This window comes from Gymnodraco acuticeps, unplaced genomic scaffold (genome assembly GCF_902827175.1).
Source record: "Gymnodraco acuticeps unplaced genomic scaffold, fGymAcu1.1, whole genome shotgun sequence".
NCBI classification, from domain to species: Eukaryota; Metazoa; Chordata; class Actinopteri; order Perciformes; family Bathydraconidae; genus Gymnodraco; species Gymnodraco acuticeps.
Genome location: NW_022990451.1, coordinates 324,927 through 346,783, shown reverse-complemented (window position 1 = coordinate 346,783; position 21,857 = coordinate 324,927). Strand labels below are relative to the sequence as shown.

Sequence of the window (21,857 nt, the reverse complement as noted above, 5' to 3'; positions counted from 1 at the left end):
CGAATCAGTGCATGAGAAGCGAAACGGAAGTGAGGGACCCAAACAAACGATTACGAAGGCAAATCTGAGATTTCATTTAAAGGTCCCATGTCATGCTTTTCTGGTTAGTACCCGTCCCCTTGTGTTATGAAGGTTTTTATGCATGTAAACGGTGTGCAGAGTGAAAACCCTCAAAGTACACCCTGTAGCGAGTAAAACTCTAACACAGAAAATACCTCCCCAAAACGCCTCGTTGGAGATACGTCACTGTCCATTGTTTACTTCCTGGGTACTGTGGCCAGTAGCCGCGCCCAGAGCTATGACGCGATACGGTCATGCAGTACCCGGAACCAAATGGACCAATCCGTGGAGCCGTTACGTTACGTCCGCGGAGCCGTTACGTTAAGCCCCCGCTGATTGGTCCAAATTGACCAATCCACGGACTTCCTCACACACTCAGTGCAAGCAGCTCTGCTGATCTCTCCTCCCTGGCTGATAACAGACAGTTGGGATCGCGGTGAAATTCTCTCTGCAGACCCATTCTCTCTGCAGACCCATTCTCTCTGCAGACCCATTCTCTCTGCAGACCCATTCTCTCTACAGACCCATTCTCTCTGCAGACCCATCTCTCTACAGACCAATTCTCTCTACAGACCCATTCTCTCTGCAGACCCATTCTCTCTGCAGACCCGTTCTCTCTGCAGACCATTCTCTCTGCAGACCCGTTCTCCTACAGACCCTTCTCTCTGCAGACCCGTTCTCTCTTGCAGACCCGTTCTCTCTGCAGACCCGTTCTCTCTGCAGACCCTGTTCTCTCTGCAGCGACCCGTTCTCTCTGCAGACCCGTATCTCTCTGCAGACCCGTTCTCTCTACAGACCCGTCTCTCTGCAGACCGTTCTCATCTGCAGACCCGTTCTCGTCTGCAGACCCTGTCTCTTGCAGACCCTTCTCTCTACAGACCCATTCTCTCTACAGACCCGTTCTCTCTGCAGACCCATTCTCTCTGCAGACCCATTCTCTCTGCAGACCCTTCTCTCTGCAGACCCATTCTCTCTGCAGACCCATCTCTGCAGACCCATTCTCTCTGCAGACCCATTCTCTCTACAGACCCATTCTCTCTACAGACCCATTCTCTCTGCAGACCCGTTCTCTCTACAGACCCGTTCTCTCTACAGACCCGTTCTCTCTGCAGACCCGTTCTCTCTGCAGACCCATTCTCTCTACAGACCCGTTCTCTCTACAGACCCATTCTCTCTACAGACCCATTCTCTCTGCAGACCCATTCTCTCTGCAGACCCATTCTCTCTGCAGACCCGTTCTCTCTACAGACCCATTCTCTCACAGACCCATTCTCTCTGCAGACCCATTCTCTCTGCAGACCCATTCTCTCTGCAGACCCATTCTCTCTGCAGACCCATTCTCTCTACAGACCCGTTCTCTCTCTAACGTATGCAGACCCGTTCTCTCTACAGACACCCGTTCTCTCTACAGACCCGTCTCTCGCAGACCCGTTCTTCTACAGACCCATTCTCTCCTACAGACCCGTTCTCTCTACAGACCCATTCTCTCTACAGACCCATTCTCTCTACAGACCCATTCTCTCTGCAGACCCATTCTCTCTGCAGACCCATTCTCTCTACAGACCCGTTCTCTCTGCAGACCCGTTCTCTCTGCAGACCCATTCTCTCTGCAGACCCATTCTCTCTACAGACCCATTCTCTCTGCAGACCCATTCTCTCTGCAGACCCATTCTCACAGCGTTTATCAACCTTTTTTTTACTCAATATCAAGCCACACTTATTGTTTTTTATAGTCTGATACCTAAATAGTGTGAAGTTGAAATCATGTAAACATATTCAGAATTTAATTTCTCGCCTAAATTTAAATTCACGAAAATGTACACAGATGTTGCTTTGAGAGGACTTTGGACTGCTAGTTAAATTACGAATGGTGGTAATGTCTATCACACAGAGGGCTGGGTTATATCTATACTCATATATCAACGCGTTCACCTCCCCACCTTTCTTGAGCTGCAGCAGGATGGAGGTGTCGTTGGGGTCGCTGCAGAAGTACCCTCCGTCCTGCTGATCCCAGAACAGCACGTCCTGTCTGAGCTGCAGCTGCTCGGCCCACTGAAGCCACTGCGTCTGCAGCGACGCCTCGTACAGGTCCAGCAGACCTGAGACCAGGAAGGCGTAGTCGTCCAGGAAGCCGGAGATAGGAGGAGATCTGCAGGACAGAGAGGGAGGAAGGAGAGATCTGAGTTAAAAAATGCATCGATAGATCAGTGACATGGGGGTACTGTTGGAGAACTAGTTTGTGTGTTATCTTTCTAATGCTTGTTAACAACGCCAGGAGGAGATCGAGCTTCCGTCAAGACAGTATGTAAACCTGGAGGAATTGGCTTTAAAGATAGTTAGGTTAGGAATATGTGTACGAACGGGCTACAATCTGATATAAACTCTCACTACAGAATTGTTCCTCGCTTTCGTTGCGTCTCAATTTTACAATCTGTTCTCTGTGATCTGCTAACAGCCCTCTCCCCTCTCCCACAGTTCCCATGATGCCCCCCCTGCCTGGGTGAGTGCAGGAGGACAGGTCGAGTGTGTGAGGAGAGGACGGAGGTGAAGATGCTGAGACCAGGAGGAGAGGAAGGGGTCATATGTGGGACTGTTTTTGAGGCTGATATTACTAAGAGACGGGGGAAACATACCTGTTCCACACACGTGTTTACATATTTACTCTTGTTGACACATGTGTTGTTATTCTATTTGTACTTTATATCAACTTATATATATTTTTCTTTTATTGGATATCTTTTTTTATCAAACTTCTTCCAAATATTTTAATTTTTAAATGTTTTTATTACAAATGTTTACTTTAACGTCCTATGTTTATAAATGATATTACTCTATTTTATGTTTTAATAAACATTTGTACTTACAGTATGTTAAATAAATACTAATGATTTAAATATTTGTATTCTATTATATTTAATTTGATCTTGTATTGGACATTTTAGTCTTACATCTTGTCTTTATATAAATATGTATTAGAAATCTAAATAAAACTATATTCAAAATAATCTGATTCTGACTTTTTAATTAATTAGTTTATTGATGTATTATTGTATTTTAAAATGTTTTGTCTTATATCCTTCTTACTTGTCTTCTCTGCCTTTCCCTCCCCAGTTGACTAACCCAGTTTGTATCATCACCTGTAATTCCTCCAGGTAAACACGCTCTAAATGTGTCCCGACAGAGAGGTGGTGAAACTGAACCAGAAGCTGCAGAGAAACCTCCGGAGCGTTTTAAAAGACGAGTCTCTGTGGAAACAGGCCGGTGACTAAATTGAATGCATCTCTTCATGCATGTTGTGGGGCTCATCTCGTTTCTTCTGCTGACTCGACGGTGTCTCCCACTCACTCAATCACAGGAAGTAGGGCAGGGCGAACAGAACGAGGACATCTGGAGGAAACGTCCATGCAACAAGGAGCTGTGTTTGTTTACTGATGATTTAACGTTTACACTGACGACATGCTGCCTCCTTCAGGGAGTTTGTGGTACTGCAGGCTGCTGGAGATCTCCTTTAATCAGGTTATGGGATTTAATCTTCCTCAGACATTCACTTATATTTCACAAAACACTAGCAGGACTTTTATATTCCATGTTGTCAGACTTCCCTTAAATCAATATTCATTGAAATACAAGGAGAGCGTCTCGTATTGAATTACTGCTTTGAAGAAAAAGTGCTGTCAGTCCATAAAACAACAACAACGTCTATAATCCAATTAAAATATGTCCAGTCTTGTTTTAAATGTGCATTATGATGGAGACTAGGTCAACCAGTTTAACAGAGAGCAGGATTCTGCATGTTCTCTCTGTGTGTGTGTGTGTGTGTGTGTGTGTGTGTGTGTGTGTGTGTGTGTGTGTGTGTGTGTGTGTGTGTGTGTGTGTGTGTAGTCAAAGTAACACTGCATGTACTAAAATACAACATTTTACTTTGCATATATTGTCAAATACACGTTTTATTGTATATTCGTTTTTTTGTTTTGATTTTATGTTTAGATGTAGTCGTTTGGTTCACTTGCTCTCTGTGTAAGTATATTATTATTTATTCTCTACATACCGTTTCCTCTTATAAAACACTGTTCAGTGGGGGTTTCTCAATGTCGAGGAAGGATGCTCCAGAGCCACTATTTCCAGGATGCTACGTCATCGAGTCCCGCCGAAGGACTGTTCCAATGTTCAGGATGCTTGGAGTTCTACCGAGGCCGGCGTCCTTCATTGCGGGAAATTTCGAGGCTGCACATGTGTATCCTCCGCAGTCTTAAAATCCCCACAATGCTTTGCGCACGGACCAATTTCCAAAATCTTTGGCGGAAATCGCGCTCCATTTAAGGCGGGGCCTCGCATATGACGCACACCTGCTAGGAAGGATTCTTGCCTTGCTTCTGAAGGACCTGACTCGGAAGACATGTCCGACCAAGGAAGCGTCCTCGACATTGAGACACAACCAGTCTCTTACATCTGTTGCAGCTCCATGTCTCCATGTACTTAAATACATCATTTTACTTTTCATATATTGGTTTTTCTATATTTATTGTTGCTGTATGTTTGGTTTTGTTTGTTTTTATGTGAAAGCACTTTGTGATTATGTTTTGAAAGGTGATTTATAAACCAAATCTATGTCTGCTCTATACACCGTTTCCTCTTAAAAAACCGTCAGTCTCTTACATCTGCTGCAGCTCCATGTCTTCTCCTCTGTAGCAGGACCGGAGGACGGTCTGTCGCTCGGCGTCCCACAGGTTCTCCTTCAGGAAGTTAGCAGCCTGAACCGCTCTCTCCAGCAGAGCCTTGTCCTCCAGGACAGCTCCAACACAGGAGTAGGCCGACAGCATCAGACCTGAGAGGAGAAGAAGAAGAAGAAGAGATGATCAGAGAGGAGATCTCCTGCTGATGATCAGGTGTATATCAGTATGTAGTGTCTCTACTTTAAAGAGTCCTCTCCTGCTGATGTTCAGGTGTATATCAGTATGTAGTGTCTCTACTTTAAAGAGTCCTCTCCTGCTGATGTTCAGGTGTATATCAGTATGTAGTGTCTCTACTTTAAAGAGTCCTCTCCTGCTGATGTTCAGGTGTATATCAGTATGTAGTGTCTCTACTTTAAAGAGTCCTCTCCTGCTGATGTTCAGGTGTATATCAGTATGTAGTGTCTCTACTTTAAAGAGTCCTCTCCTGCTGATGTTCAGGTGTATATCAGTATGTAGTGTCTCTGCTTTAAAGAGTCCTCTCCTGCTGATGTTCAGGTGTATATCAGTATGTAGTGTCTCTACTTTAAAGAGTCCTCTCCTGCTGATGTTCAGGTGTATATCAGTATGTAGTGTATCTACTTTAAAGAGTCCTCTCCTGCTGATGTTCAGGTGTATATCAGTATGTAGTGTCTCTACTTTAAAGAGTCCTCTCCTGCTGATGTTCAGGTGTATATCAGTATGTAGTGTCTCTACTTTAAAGAGTCCTCTCCTGCTGATGTTCAGGTGTATATCAGTATGTAGTGTCTCTACTTTAAAGAGTCCTCTCCTGCTGATATTCAGGTGTATATCAGTATGTAGTGTCTCTACTTTAAAGAGTCCTCTCCTGCTGATGTTCAGGTGTATATCAGTATGTAGTGTCTCTACTTTAAAGAGTCCTCTCTGCTGATGTTCAGGTGTATATCAGTATGTAGTGTCTCTACTTTAAAGAGTTCTCTCCTGCTGATGTTCAGGTGTATATCAGTATGTAGTGTTCTCTACTTTAAAGAGTCCTCTCCTGCTGATGTTCAGGTGTATATCAGTATGTAGTGTCTCTACTTTAAAGAGTCCTCTCCTGCTGATGTTCAGGTGTATATCAGTATGTAGTGTCTCTACTTTAAAGAGTCCTCTCCTGCTGATGTTCAGGTGTATATCAGTATGTAGTGTCTCTACTTTAAAGAGTCCTCTCCTGCTGATGTTCAGGTGTATATCAGTATGTAGTGTCTCTACTTTAAAGAGTCCTCTCCTGCTGATATTCAGGTGTATATCAGTATGTAGTGTCTCTACTTTAAAGAGTCCTCTCCTGCTGATGTTCAGATGTATATCAGTATGTAGTGTCTCTACTTTAAAGAGTCCTCTCCTGCTGATGTTCAGGTGTATATCAGTATGTAGTGTCTCTACTTTAAAGAGTCCTCTCCTGCTGATGTTCAGGTGTATATCAGTGTGTAGGGTCTCTACTTTAAAGAGTCCTCTCCTGCTGATGTCAGGTGTATATCAGTATGTAGTGTCTCTACTTTAAAGAGTCCTCTCCTGCTGATGTTCAGGTGTATATCAGTATGTAGTGTCTCTACTTTAAAGAGTCCTCTCCTGCTGATGTTCAGGTGTATATCAGTATGTAGTGTCTCTACTTTAAAGAGTCCTCTCCTGTTGATGTTCAGGTGTATATCTGTATGTAGTGTCTCTACTTTAAAGAGTCCTCTCCTGCTGATGTTCAGGTGTATATCAGTATGTAGCGTCTCTACTTTAAAGAGTCCTCTCCTGCTGATGTTCAGGTGTATATCAGTATGTAGTGTCTCTACTTTAAAGAGTCCTCTCCTGCTGATGTTCAGGTGTATATCAGTATGTAGTGTCTCTACTTTAAAGAGTCCTCTCCTGCTGATGTTCAGGTGTATATCAGTATGTAGTGTCTCTACTTTAAAGAGTCCTCTCCTGCTGATGTTCAGGTGTATATCAGTATGTAGTGTCTCTACTTTAAAGAGTCCTCTCCTGCTGATGTCCAGGTGTATATCAGTATGTAGTGTCTCTACTTTAAAGAGTCCTCTCCTGCTGATGTTCAGGTGTATATCAGTATGTAGTGTCTCTACTTTAAAGAGTCCTCTCCTGCTGATGTTCAGGTGTATATCAGTATGTAGTGTCTCTACTTTAAAGAGTCCTCTCCTGCTGATGTTCAGGTGTATATCAGTATGTAGTGTCTCTGCTTTAAAGAGTCCTCTCCTGCTGATGTTCAGGTGTATATCAGTATGTAGTGTCTCTACTTTAAAGAGTCCTCTCCTGCTGATGTTCAGGTGTATATCAGTATGTAGTGTCTCTACTTTAAAGAGTCCTCTCCTGCTGATGTTCAGGTGTATATCAGTATGTAGTGTCTCTACTTTAAAGAGTCCTCTCCTGCTGATATTCAGGTGTATATCAGTATGTAGTGTCTCTACTTTAAAGAGTCCTCTCCTGCTGATGTTCAGGTGTATATCAGTATGTAGTGTCTCTACTTTAAAGAGTCCTCTCCTGCTGATGTTCAGGTGTATATCAGTATGTAGTGTCTCTACTTTAAAGAGTTCTCTCCTGCTGATGTTCAGGTGTATATCAGTATGTAGTGTCTCTACTTTAAAGAGTCCTCTCCTGCTGATGTTCAGGTGTATATCAGTATGTAGTGTCTCTACTTTAAAGAGTCCTCTCCTGCTGATGTTCAGGTGTATATCAGTATGTAGTGTCTCTACTTTAAAGAGTCCTCTCCTGCTGATGTTCAGGTGTATATCAGTATGTAGTGTCTCTACTTTAAAGAGTCCTCTCCTGCTGATGTTCAGGTGTATATCAGTATGTAGTGTCTCTACTTTAAAGAGTCCTCTCCTGCTGATATTCAGGTGTATATCAGTATGTAGTGTCTCTACTTTAAAGAGTCCTCTCCTGCTGATGTTCAGATGTATATCAGTATGTAGTGTCTCTACTTTAAAGAGTCCTCTCCTGCTGATGTTCAGGTGTATATCAGTATGTAGTGTCTCTACTTTAAAGAGTCCTCTCCTGCTGATGTTCAGGTGTATATCAGTGTGTAGGGTCTCTACTTTAAAGAGTCCTCTCCTGCTGATGTCCAGGTGTATATCAGTATGTAGTGTCTCTACTTTAAAGAGTCCTCTCCTGCTGATGTTCAGGTGTATATCAGTATGTAGTGTCTCTACTTTAAAGAGTCCTCTCCTGCTGATGTTCAGGTGTATATCAGTATGTAGTGTCTCTACTTTAAAGAGTCCTCTCCTGTTGATGTTCAGGTGTATATCTGTATGTAGTGTCTCTACTTTAAAGAGTCCTCTCCTGCTGATGTTCAGGTGTATATCAGTATGTAGCGTCTCTACTTTAAAGAGTCCTCTCCTGCTGATGTTCAGGTGTATATCAGTATGTAGTGTCTCTACTTTAAAGAGTCCTCTCCTGCTGATGTTCAGGTGTATATCAGTATGTAGTGTCTCTACTTTAAAGAGTCCTCTCCTGCTGATGTTCAGGTGTATATCAGTATGTAGTGTCTCTCCTTTAAAGAGTCCTCTCCTGCTGATGTTCAGGTGTATATCAGTATGTAGTGTCTCTACTTTAAAGAGTCCTCTCCTGCTGATGTCCAGGTGTATATCAGTATGTAGTGTCTCTACTTTAAAGAGTCCTCTCCTGCTGATGAGGTGTATATCAGTATTTAGTGTCTCTACTTTAAAGAGTCCTCTCCTGCTGATGTTCAGGTGTATATCAGTATGTAGTGTCTCTACTTTAAAGAGTCCTCTCCTGCTGATGTTCAGGTGTATATCAGTATGTAGTGTCTCTACTTTAAAGAGTCCTCTCCTGCTGATGTTCAGGTGTATATCAGTATGTAGTGTCTCTACTTTAAAGAGTCCTCTCCTGCTGATGTTCAGATGTATATCAGTATGTAGTGTCTCTACTTTAAAGAGTCCTCTCCTGCTGATGTTCAGGTGTATATCAGTATGTAGTGTCTCTACTTTAAAGAGTCCTCTCCTGCTGATGTCCAGGTGTATTTAAATGCAGTAAAACCTAAAGAACACACTATAGGAAAGTCCCTCCTTTCTTCAACTCCTCTGCCTCCTCTCCTCCTCCTCTCCTCTCCTTTCCTCCCCCCTCTTTCATGTATCCTATCAAAGCCAGCAGAGGTGCAGCTCTTCAAAGTGAGCCTCAGCCGAGGACAGGTGATTAATGGAGGGTTTCTTCATTAGAGACGAGAAGGAGACGAGCGTCTAATTGGAAAGTTCTCCAGATCGCAGAGGCTCATTACCTCCCTAACACACACACACACACACACACACACACACACACACACACACACACACACACACACACACACACACACACACACACACACCACACACACACACACACACACACACACACACACACACACACACACACACACACACACACACACACACACACACACACACACACACACACAACACCACACACACACACACACACACACACACACACACACACACACACACACACACACACACACACCACACACACACACACACACACACACTACACACACACACACACACACACACACACACACACACACACACACACACACACACACACACACACACACACACACACACACACACACACACACACACACACACACACACACACACACACACACACACACACACACACACACACACACACACACACACACACACACACACACACACACACACACACACACCTGCATTGTGATGTGACCTCTTTAACCTTACTGCACTTTAATGTCTGATATGAAACTCTTATGACCTCAATAATTAAACACACCTTATTAGACTACAGGTATTATATGTATGTATCATGCACCCTACTGAATATGTAGATCACCATGCACTCTATACGGTAAGTAACGTTGTGTTGTCGGTTAGTTAATTGTATAGCATTACCCTGAGACTCACCTTCTCTATGTGTGAAATGTTTTTCCAAAACGATGAACTTTCCAAATACAATAATTCAATTTAAAAGTGGAAACAATTGCATCAAAATCTATATTTATATGGACATTTATTTTCGAATTCTATTCATGATTATTGTGAAATAATAATAATAGATAACATTTGTAATTGATAGCTATATAAACTATATTTAGTTTGGCTCCAACAAGCCGTGTAGGACAGAGAGTGAATACACAGACTTTACAGAGATGCTGTGAGAAACCAATGTGAGTTTGGAACATTGAACAAAGTAAATCTATTCTAGTAGACCTCAACAATGGAATCATGATCAGTAGAAATGGCCATGACATGGGAAGATCATGGCTAAATATAAAAATATTTCTGTTAAACTTCATAAAAAATTAACTGTACCTTGTTATTTAGTTATTATGTATGTAATTAGATTTATATGTATTTCTAATTATTTCATTTTTATTTTTTTCTTGTATTTATTATTTACTTATCATTTATTTAATTATATTTATAGGTACGTGTAATTATTTAATAATGTATTCTTATTTTATTTCTCTTTTCTTCTTTCAGATATTCTCCCTATTATATGTATAAACAATGTGGATTTGTTAGTAAAAGTTGCTAAAAGTAAAATAAAACTGAGTAAAACTGTACTTTTTATTATTCATTATTTATTAATATTATCTAATATTTTGTATCTATTTTATTTGTACTTAGTTATTGTGTTTTTTCCACTTTTCTATTTTCGTTCCTTATGTAAACTATGTAGATTCAGCTAAAATGGACAAAAAATAGCAGACAAAAGTGTGTATAAGTAGCTCAAACTGAAATAAAACCTGATTTAAAAAATAAATAATAAGTAAACTGTCCTCCATGTTAAATCAACCTTTAAGATGTTATGTTATTTTAGTGTAAATCTGTATTTAAACCAGTTTTCGTTACCGTTCCAGGAGGCCAGCATCTTGGTGTCCAGATGTGGGCGGGGCCGGGTCTTCCTCACGTCGGCCATCTTGGCTCTGGCGGCGCTCAGTAGCTCGGAGACTCTGTCCACGCTGAGGCCGAAGCGAGCAGCTGTCAGCTCCACGGAGTAACGCACGATCAGAATGTTCTGACCCCCCAGCTCCCCGTGGGGGTCCTGGGGGCATGAAGAGAGAGAGAACCAGAGAGAAGAGGATTTAATATTTAACATGCTGTCTGGAGATATATATAATATTAATAAGCGTTGTGTGACTTTTTATTTTATTTAAATGTGTCTTTATGTAGACATTTTAATTGATGCTTGATACAAATTTGAATATTTTATCCAGAGAGAAATTGGGTTTTATTACTACATTTTAAATACAAATTAAATACAGATATTTATATAAACATAAGACATGAATAATCCAAATAAATATATATTATTTAATTTAAAGTGGACCTATCATGCTATATTGGAAACATATATTGTAGGGCCATACCTATACAAAACATGTCTGTGAAGTTTTTTGCTTAAAATCCCAAACAGATCCCCCGTTGTAGTCATGCCTCATACTGCTCAAACCCCTCTAGCTGTTAGAGAAACGTGGATTTTGGGTCCTTAGCTTGAAAAAAAAAAAAGAGGAGGCGGAGCTAATGCCTGATCAGAATTCTACCGGAGACAAAGTTAAATTATGCTGTGATAAAACGCCATCCTGTTCTAAACAGGGTTATACACTTTTTCACCAATGATTTTCAATGACTTCTCCATAACCTTTACCTAATTTTCCATGACCAAGAAAATTACTCTTCTCAGCGGTACCACTGAAACATTTTTATTTTAACATGGAACAGGAAAATAAGGTCTGCATATGAAACATGCTGTGCCTATCTAAAACAAATCAAATAGTAGGCTTACTAGCTTCTACAGACTAAAGCAACTGAAATCTCTCACCAGCAAAATACCTCGTCAGTTAAATGCCATTTTACGTTTCATTACTATACGATACAGTATTTATTATCATTACAGTATTGCTATTTCGGCGATTAGATAACATATAAATTATATTTGATGCAACTATAGTTACATTTCCATGACTTTTCCAAGGCCTGGAATTTGCATTTTGAATTTCCATGACTTTTCCAGGTTTTTAATGACCGTAGGAACCCTGTTCTAAACCACATCAAGGATTATTTCTGAAACAGTATGGAGCTCAAATGCTTTTTCTCTCTAAGGTTTATCACAAGGTGAGTTCCTTTTTTCATTTCCTGCTTTTTAAACACATGTGCTCTCCAGCACAGGTTAGCTCTGAGCGTTAGCGACGCTTGCTAATGTAAACAAAGACGAGATTACGTCCAAAACACGTCAGGCATTGTTTCTGATAGCAACTCTCTGTGGGTTCCACCGCCGATTTGACGTCATATCGGCAGCAAATCTGTATCCGCTCGTTGTAGCCCCGTTTTTAAAAGATTTGGGTACGGAGGAAAAGAGAGAGGGTTTTATTTTCCGACGCACCGGGGACACATAGTTATGAATAAAATATATAAAAAGTGCATTTTGCACGATAGGTCCCCTTTAAGTAAAGATATTAATTAAAACAAAACATGTTAAAGTAAAAATGTAAAATAAAATAATAATATTATAGAATCAAAAATATCTTTATATGTATGAGAAGTTAAATAAAATAAATAAAGAAGATGAAACTAAATAAAATTGAAATATTTCTATAAAAAAAATCATTATTAAAAAATATATTTGTATAAAATAATAAAATAAAAATATTCATACAACCAATTGAAGGTAAGGTAGGTGTGGCAGTGGCTACACGTGATAATAAATCTTTATATATATATATTATACAGTCTATGTAATAAATGCGTGTACCTTAGGGTGGTCCTTCAAATGGAAAGTGGGAAAGTAGCTCTATCCTCAGAATGCATTCTATTAGTCAAGAAAACTCTCCTGGTGAATGTTTTCCTCAGTCTGACATCATGTACCCCCCCCCCCTCATCGACCTGGAAGTGTAGCTGGTGTGGCACCCCAGGTTGATGAGGGGGGGGGGGGCAAATGTTGTTGGAATTTGAATACAATTCACCAGGAGAGTTTTCTTGACCATCATAACGAGTTCCGGTGGTTGGAGCTTCAAATACATGAATTTGGAAAATGTACATGGCACTAAGGACCACCCTAGAGTACCTGTTCAGGGTCCACGTTCCCCAGCTCTTTGACCCCGTAGTGATGCATGAAGACGTCCGCCTGAGTCGCTCCAGAGCTTCCCTCCACAACTTCTGGAAACAGATCCCGGACCTCCGCCGCCGTCCAGACGCAGAAAGCTCCCTCCCTCTTCTCCATCTTTTCTGCCCCCCCCTCCTTCTTCTCCGCCCCCCCCGACGGCGGGACAGAGTCGGCATCCTCCGCACTGTAGAAACCTCCGGACTGTCCAGAGGAGACGGGAAGAGAAGGTTATCTATTGTGCATTTTTCATTTAATTTCGCATATATAACTTTTTAAGCTTCTATCAATATGTTCATTGTATTTTATCTTTCAGTGCACATTTTTATTTTAAATTCTTATGTTTATATAATTATTTTATTACATTTTATTGTATTTTTAGTGAATTTTTTTATTTAACTACTTACTAATAATGTTTTATTTTCGTTTTATTTAACTTTTGGGGTTTATATACACATTTTATTGGACGGTTTTACCTACTTTAGTTTTGAATAATTGTTGTCACTTTTACTGCACATTTTATATACATTTTTATTTAATTTCTTATATTTATAAACTTATTTTTAATTCCATTTTATTTTATTGTTATTTTATTCTAAAATGGAGCAACTGTCACAAAACCTAATTTCCCCCGTTATAAATATAAATACTCAGATTCTAAATCTACTATTTAACTGCAAGGTGAATTAAGATGAATGTGTGATGCATTTACAGCTGAGTTAACACCTGCAAATCTGACGGATCAATTAATCAATGAATCAATGAGCTCCTCTGAAGGCTGTGAGACCTGCATGTAAGTCATTGAAGCTTCACAGTGACAGGAATCAGTTAAAGTGTCTTTTAAGAACCTGGCTATCCAACATGTCTGCAGACGCTCTTTAAAAAAATACTTTTACAGTCACGCTGAGAACTGAAGGAGAGCTCCTGTAGCACCAAAGCTAACTCACACAGTCTGAAGTAAATCACCTCTGAAATGCTAATTCATTATGGTGTAATTACATTATAAATCTACAGAGATTATCGTGTGTGTGGCCTGTTCGCTGCTCGTTAATCAAACGGGGGGTTAGGGGTTTGACCCTCAGAGGAGAGGTCCCACCCCTAACACACACACTGTCACTGTACAGCCCCACACACTGACCTGTAGAAGTAGAGTAGCATACAAAATAATACTCAGGTAAAGCATTGTTGATGTGCTTAATTACACACAGACACACACTGAGCTTTATCAGCAGCAGTACAGTAGAGTTTATAAAGCTCAGTTTTTAATGACTACATTAACAGTAACCTTCACTGACAAGATAACACTTTCCTAACGTCCCTTTAATTAATATATTTGCGAGGAAGCACCAACTCCCTCACTAACATTTATCCAAGCCTGTTTTTAAAAGAAAAGTCAGTCTTTATTTCACTTAAAGAGTTAATTGAGGCCTTCTTGATTTATAAAAAAGAGAGAAAACAATGTTTATTTCTCTGTTTACCTTGCTGACTGTCATTCAGAGAAGTGCCCTGATTGGCTGACTCGGACTCACCTTGTCACTCAGGTCTCTGGAGACGTACAGCAGAATGTCTTTAGCCACGTCGGCAAACAGCTGCTCACCTGAGACCTGGACAGGTAGACACACAGAACACACACCTGGTGAGAGACGTCCTTAAAGATACCATCGAGCGATTAAGGGACTTAAAGACTTCAATGCAAATGCTGAGTCATTAAACACAAACTATAGGTGTGTGTGTGTGTGTGTGTGTGTGTGTGTGTGTGTGTGTGTGTGTGTGCGTGTGCGTGTGCGTGTGTGTGTCTGTATGTGTGTGTGTGGCCGAGCATTAGCATCCTTGTGGGGACCTAAATCTGTTTATCCCCCCCCCCATTGTGTGGGGACTCGCCTCCCTTATGGGGACATAATGGAGGACCCCATAAGGGAATCATTCATTTTAGGGTGAAGACTTGTTAGGGTTAGGGTTAGGCGTGTGTTGGTTATGGTTAAGGTTAGGATAAGTCTCCAGGAAATGCATGTAAGTCAATGTAATGTCCCCTGAAGTGATGTATACATGGTGATGTGTGAGTGTGAGTGTGTGTGTGTGTGTGTGTGTGTGTGTGTGTGTGTCCTAAGTCTCACAAAGATAATTTTTGACGTGGATAAGAGAGGTAGAGAATGATGGAGAGATATGTATCTTTTCATATACATACTGTAAAGAAGAACACACACAGCCACATAAACAGATCACACAGCCACATAAACAGATCACACAGCCACATAAACAGATCACACAGCCACATGATCATGATCACACACACACACACACACACACACACACACACACACACACACACACACACACACACACACACACACACACACACACACACACACACACACACACACACACACACACACACACACACACACACACACACACACACACACACACACACACACACACACACACACACACACACACACACACACACACACACACACACACACACACACACACACACACACACACACACACACACACACACACACACACACACACACACACACACACACACACACACACACACACACACACACACACACACACACACACCACACACACACACACACACACACACACACACACACACACACACACACACACACACACACACACCTGGGAGGCAGTGATGTAGGCTACAGCCAGCTGAGCCTGGTCGTACAGCATCTTCTCAAAGTGAGGAACATGCCAGGAGATATCAGTGGAGTAACGATGGAAACCCTGCAGACAAGAGACAAAAATACTTATTCATTATATACTTTCTGACATTTAGTTAAAATTAAATATATTATCTCCGACAATATAAAACTCCCTTATCATGATCTTAACTGGGCTTTATTCTGTGTTTAGCTGCAGCTTTTTCAGTTGGTTCCATTCTTTGAGTGTATTAAAGCTGTCTTTGTAACTGTAATGCTGAATTGTGCATGTTTTTAAAAGGTTCTTTGTGAATAAACTGCACATTCACATCCTTATACAAAATGGAAAGCATATCTGACCTGAAATGTAAGACTAGAAAACAAAGGATAATTATGTAGGATGAGATTCAAGGCTCTATCATCATGTGCACAGCAGCGACAGTGTAGATATGTCAATGAAAAACTTAAGTCACGGACTCCTCCAACATAGCAACATGAATATATATAGGACATAAAACAATTAAACAGACAGACAATGTGTTTTTCAGTCTGTCTGTACATAAACAACCTCATCCAATGGCAATTGTAACGTCAAAGACCCCACAAAGTAATCCCCTAATTGCTGTTTAATTGATCCGTGTATGAACCTGAGCCACGTGGTCGTGGATGCCCCCCCGCGCCATCATCCTCAGAGTGTGCAGGGCCATCTGCAGAGCTTCCCCCCCCTCAGAGGAGCAGCGGTTCACCGACCAGAAGGACATGAGGAACATCAGGTTCACTGAGGAGGAGAGGAGGGGAGACAGAGGTTATTGGATGAGGTACAACTTTGCAAATAGAGAGGCAGGCTGCATGGCGCTATCACACACTTAAAAGGTTCCCTATTATCCTCTTCTTCATCAGTATATCACAGGTCTCAGATATATCCAGAGCCTGTCTCTGATTGGCTGAAACTCCAAACAGATCATTGCAGCATTACCCATAATCCCCTCTGTTTCAGCCCTGTTTCCAAAGTGCTGATTCTGTGTCTGTTACTTTAGATGAAAATAAGGAGCCCCTCCCCACGCCCCTCTGAGAGACATGTGGTTACAAAGAACTCAATGGTGCTCTAGGAGGAGATTCAGGTGATAAGGGGGGGGGGGGGTTACCTTGGTTGCTGATTGGCTAATGGTTACACAAAACATCATTATGACATCATCAAGTGGCCAAAATCTGATCAGCTCACAAACTTTCAGAATCTCTTTACACAGAGGGGACACATGTTGATGTAGAACAGACATCAAAAAGTGCATGTTGCTCGATAGGAGACCTCTAAAGCCTGAAACACGTCCCATCTGGCTCCAGCTGATCGTACCTGGTGTGGGGAACTTTGGAGCGTCTCTGAATCCTCCGTACTCTTCCTCGTAGGAGTGAGCCAGCTGCTGGAAACACCGCTGAGCCACATCTGGAGCTGAAGGAGGAGTCTCTCCGGGGTTAGCAGAGACCGCCGTGCCTTTCTTCAGAGCTTCAAGGATCCTTGCTCCGTTAGACTCCAGAGCGGGGCGGTTATTCTGCCACTGAGGGGCAGAAACAGTCATACATGATAAGAGTATATGCTGGGAACAACATATGTTCTTGTTCCCCAACATTTGGGTTGTGATCCTTGTCCTAAGCAGCTTTTAATAACAGATAACAATCACATCTTATCCCTCATACTGCAGTCTGCAAACAAGAGCACATAACTCTGTATATTTTTGCACATTTAACTTTAATACCACCCCTTTAAGCTTTTCCACTTTAATTTATGATATACTGCGATTTTTTTCATTTCAGAATAATTTGTCATATTCTTGTTTTACTTATTTGTGTTTTTTGTGTAATTACTGTATATTAAAATGTCCTGTAAACATTCATTTGAACTTGTTTTACATCAAAGGAGTCCAATAAACTTGATTTGATTTAAACACAGGAAGGAAAGTACACATTTTAAAAACTCCTTACCTGTTCCAGGATTCTTGTGAGAACCGTGTTCAACCCGGGTCTTCGTGCATGGTCTGTAGGAGGGAAGTACGTTCCTCCAATGAAAGGTCGAAGGTCGGGGGTCAACCACACACTCATGGGCCAACCTCCACCTCCACAGGTAGCCTGAAGACGTTAGAAACCAGACGTAATGAGAGTTTAGCAGAGAGAAGAATAAAGGAGAGAGTTTAAATCAGGGGTGTCCAAACTAATCGGCCCTCAGCAAACTCAAAAAGTATAATGGAATATGGCCCACACATGAAACCTTGTGCTTTTCTTATATTGTACTTCTTAAATATATATATGTAAAAATGTATTACACAGTAGTATTCATGTGTTAAGAAGCCCACTTTTAAAATAAATTCAGTCAATTCATCTTGAAAACATTTTCTAACAAATCTTAGTTGATACAAAAAAAGCCCAATAACTTCATTACATAACTAGCTTGAAATAAACCCTTCACATTTCCTCTTGTTATCATCAATCTGAAGCTTCTGTTTTAAAGGATGAGCTGCTAATAAGATAAATGAAACCCTATAGAGAGCTGAGATGTAGGCTGTTGTCTTTCTTAAAGCACATTCATGTATCGAGCATAATTTACCTACATGTTGCTAACTTATAACTTAACTTGTGGCAAAATGCCTCTATGAGCGGCCCAGCTCTTCGTATAGTTTTCTGCATGTGGCCCTCGGTGAAAAAGGTTTGGACACCCCTGGTTTAAATGCAGCTGTCTGTGCACACACACCTGAATGAAGGTCATGTAGACTTTGTCCACGTCTGGCCGCTCCTCTCGGTCCACTTTGATGCAGACGAAGTTATCGCTCAGGATTTTTCCGATTTCCTCATCTTCGAAAGACTCTCTCTCCATGACGTGGCACCAGTGACATGTTGAGTATCCAACTGAGGGTCAGAGAGGACGAGATGAACAAGACACACCATGAGAGAAAGGAGGGGGGACATTTAAAGTCTTCTTATATCTGATTGGAGTTAGGATGATAAATAAGGGCAGTTAAGAGAAGGGAAAACCTGTTAAAATAAAAAATGTTCCCTACAAAGTCTAAAACCTGCATGAATGTTAACTGAACGTTGATCTAGAACAAAACAATGAAAGTCAAAGTAATAAATACCTAAATAAATTTATTAAACGTGTTCTAAACATGAAATTAAGAGTTAGAAATGCCTAAATAAATATATAAATATGGCACTGACCATCAAACTCAAAATAATAGACATATACAAATTCAGTTTTAAACAGAAAATTAAACTCACAGTAATTGGTATCTATGAATCTGAAATTAAAAACAAACTGAAATATACATACCTTAAATATATCTCAATAAATCTGAAATAAACATTAAGGTAATAAATACCTTATTAAATATTAAAAATGGAACTTAACATAACACTTACTCCTAAGAAATCTAGGTCTGAGTGTTTTTTATTTTAAAATATTAAATAAATAAAGCTATATTAATTGACCAAATAGAGTAAATTAAGTCCACAATAAAATGCATTTTAATTCCAGGTGTGAGAGCTGCTTCTGACCTGATAGAAAGATGGGTTTGTCTTCGCTCTTTGCCTTGTCGAAAGCCTCTTTTCCCCACGGATACCTGACACAAAAAGACATATATTAAATATGACATTATACTATTTTTAATAAACGTAATGTGTTTCGCTCACCAGTCCACGGGGTTGTGAGCGTGCTGCAGCAGGTAGGGAGACCTCTCCAAGCTCAGCCTGTTGGTGTGTTTGTGAGCAGACGCCATGCTCATAAACACTGATGATCTGGACACACACACACACACACACACACACACACACACACACACACACACACACACACACACACACACACACACACACACACACACACACACACACACACACACACACACACACACACACACACACACACACACACACACACACACACACACACACACACACACACAGTTAAAGTCACGCTTTGTTGACGACAATGTCTAAAGGTCTGCAAAAGCTATACAAACTTTTCATTTGATTGAAATAGTGTTTGTCATTTGAATACTGAGAAAGGACTTGTGTCCAGAGGATGTGTGCAATAATAAACTACATAGCAGATATTTTGCATCTCATGGAAAAGCACAGGTTTAATAAGTGATTCTCGAAATGGTTGCAATCAAATCAGGTTTATAGTCAGATGTGTTGTTTCGTGCACTTTTGCCTACTGTTTCCTTACCAGGATTGTTAAATTTGGCAATCAATAACTTGTATTTTTCCTGCTAATCATAAGTCATATTGTCTAGTGTCAAAAAATGTGTGATGCAGTGTTGTCATAATCCAAATACAGGAAAGGGCAACCATTATAGCCTGTTTAATATCAACTAATTAAAGGTACACGTGAATCTGACAGCATGGAGCTTTGCTTACGGTCAACTTCACTTTATAGTCTGACATTAGATGTGTTTGCCAGCATTACAACTATCACAACACAACATCTTATCACGTGTTTGCATGCTAGCTGAAGGAGATACTACAGCTGTCAAACACTGTCGCTGTTAGCCAAAGGTCACGCATGTCGAACTCCATTCAAATATTACACAATTCAACTTTACTTTGCCTATAGGCATTTGCTTATGGCCTAAATAACACAAATAATCATAGAATAACATTAATTATACCTTGCCTTAAGATTCGGCTGTAATGAATATGATACATGGTCACATATCAATTAGTTTGTTTACATCTAAGTCAATGGGCTAGCTTTGATTTAGCCATTAGCTGAGCGCGTCAAACCAGATATAAAAGGTGATAAATCATTAGGAAAAGGGTTGCTTTGGTCTTATGTGAAAGCCGAATTAACGGACAATGCATTTAGACCTTATTCCAATGTCCTATCTGACAAATGAACGTATTTTCCTAATAGTAAACGTGTATTGAATATTCAATTGTGTGGTTTTTAAAGGGAGTTTCGTGCAACACTTATATTCGTCCGAATCACGTGCACAAACAGCAACTACCACACGAGCATTATATCACCTGTCAATATTTGACCTACCATGCATTGTGTTGCTTAAATTATGCATGCATGCTTTGCTACAACAAAGTAATGCACGTGTAGCAACCAGTTAGCTTTGGAGGCTTTACCTGCGGTGGTAGGCCGGCTGCTGGTGGTGGTGCAGCGGGGATCTGATGCTTGGTGGGCGGGGGTGGATTAGTCCGAAACACCTTAAATGTCCCCCTGAGTTCCGCAGAGGTCTCTCCGATGCCAGAAAAGGTGCAGCTAAAAGCCGAGCAGCAGCAGAATCCACACGGTTATTCCTGCAGGCTGAGCGACGCCATGCCAGTGTTATCATCCTAATCCTGCAAGAGTGTGACTTTAGCAGGTTAGGGTTAGCCACTTCATTTAAAGAGGGCAGGCAAAACTTCCATGCATGGAGGTGTCCATGTTATTGCAATACCAGGAGGAGCCAACAGGTTTAAACATGCGAAACAATCAGTGTGTGAAGAAGTAAGGCATCAATGGTTGGGGGAGAATCAACATAATGTATTTAAACAAACATTAATATAACATCACAAACACTGAGCAGGTTTTCTCTCAGTGTTTTTGATGTTTGGTTAAATGTTTGTTAGGTTTTTTTCATGTATTGTGTGCCTGTTGATTTTACACATGTAGCTGCAGTGATGCAAGTCACATTTCAGACTTGATCTGACCATTAAAGTATTATCGTATCGTATGAATCTACATAATGTATTTGAGGGGGGAAACATTGATTGATAGAGAGATTTGAATCATTGTTGCTGAATATTTGCAGTGCATTTTGCAAGAATATGTTTTATATTTTATATTTTGGAAGCTCAACCGTAGTTTCTATGACAAATATGGACACAATCAGACTCTTAAGGACAAAAACATCCCCATTAAAGCACAATTGAATGTCCCCTGGTCATTAAAACATGTTGTTATGCATTTTAAATATGTATGTTTTACACCAGATGTTTCCCTGTTTGCCTATAATGCAGCTATATGCTATTTTCATGGATTCCTGCACACACGAAAAATAAAAAAGCGCATGATAATAAATATATAGTTTTAAATTATTTACAATTCAGTCATACAGACAGGAATATCTGACTCTGCACATTAGATGCATTCAATGCATTCATTAGATGCATTCAAAAGCTATATTGTTTGTATTCATTGAGATATCACAGACTGTGAAAGAAAATCAAAAATACCACGGAAAATATATTTTTTAAATTGCGTGTGTGATATTATATTTAATTAAAACAACAGTGGTATTTTAACAAGCTGCTATTT

The 21,857-nt window shown here is 40.5% G+C and overlaps 1 protein-coding gene across 1 annotated transcript; it reads right to left on the bottom strand.

Annotated features, from left to right (window-relative positions):
• Window positions 1-2,000: 2,000 nt before the first annotated feature.
• spata20 (spermatogenesis associated 20) lies at window positions 2,001-20,965 on the bottom strand (the record flags this gene model as incomplete). The annotated part of the gene is given in 13 exon segments (XM_034225731.1): window positions 2,001-2,209; window positions 4,717-4,885; window positions 10,643-10,835; window positions 12,855-13,094; window positions 14,420-14,494; window positions 15,543-15,647; window positions 16,210-16,340; window positions 16,914-17,115; window positions 17,540-17,683; window positions 18,303-18,457; window positions 19,103-19,167; window positions 19,238-19,342; window positions 20,684-20,965. Coding segments are annotated over 13 exon segments (2,002 nt in total), but the record flags the coding sequence as incomplete, so codon positions are not given.
• Between the last annotated feature and the right edge of the window lie 892 nt (window positions 20,966-21,857).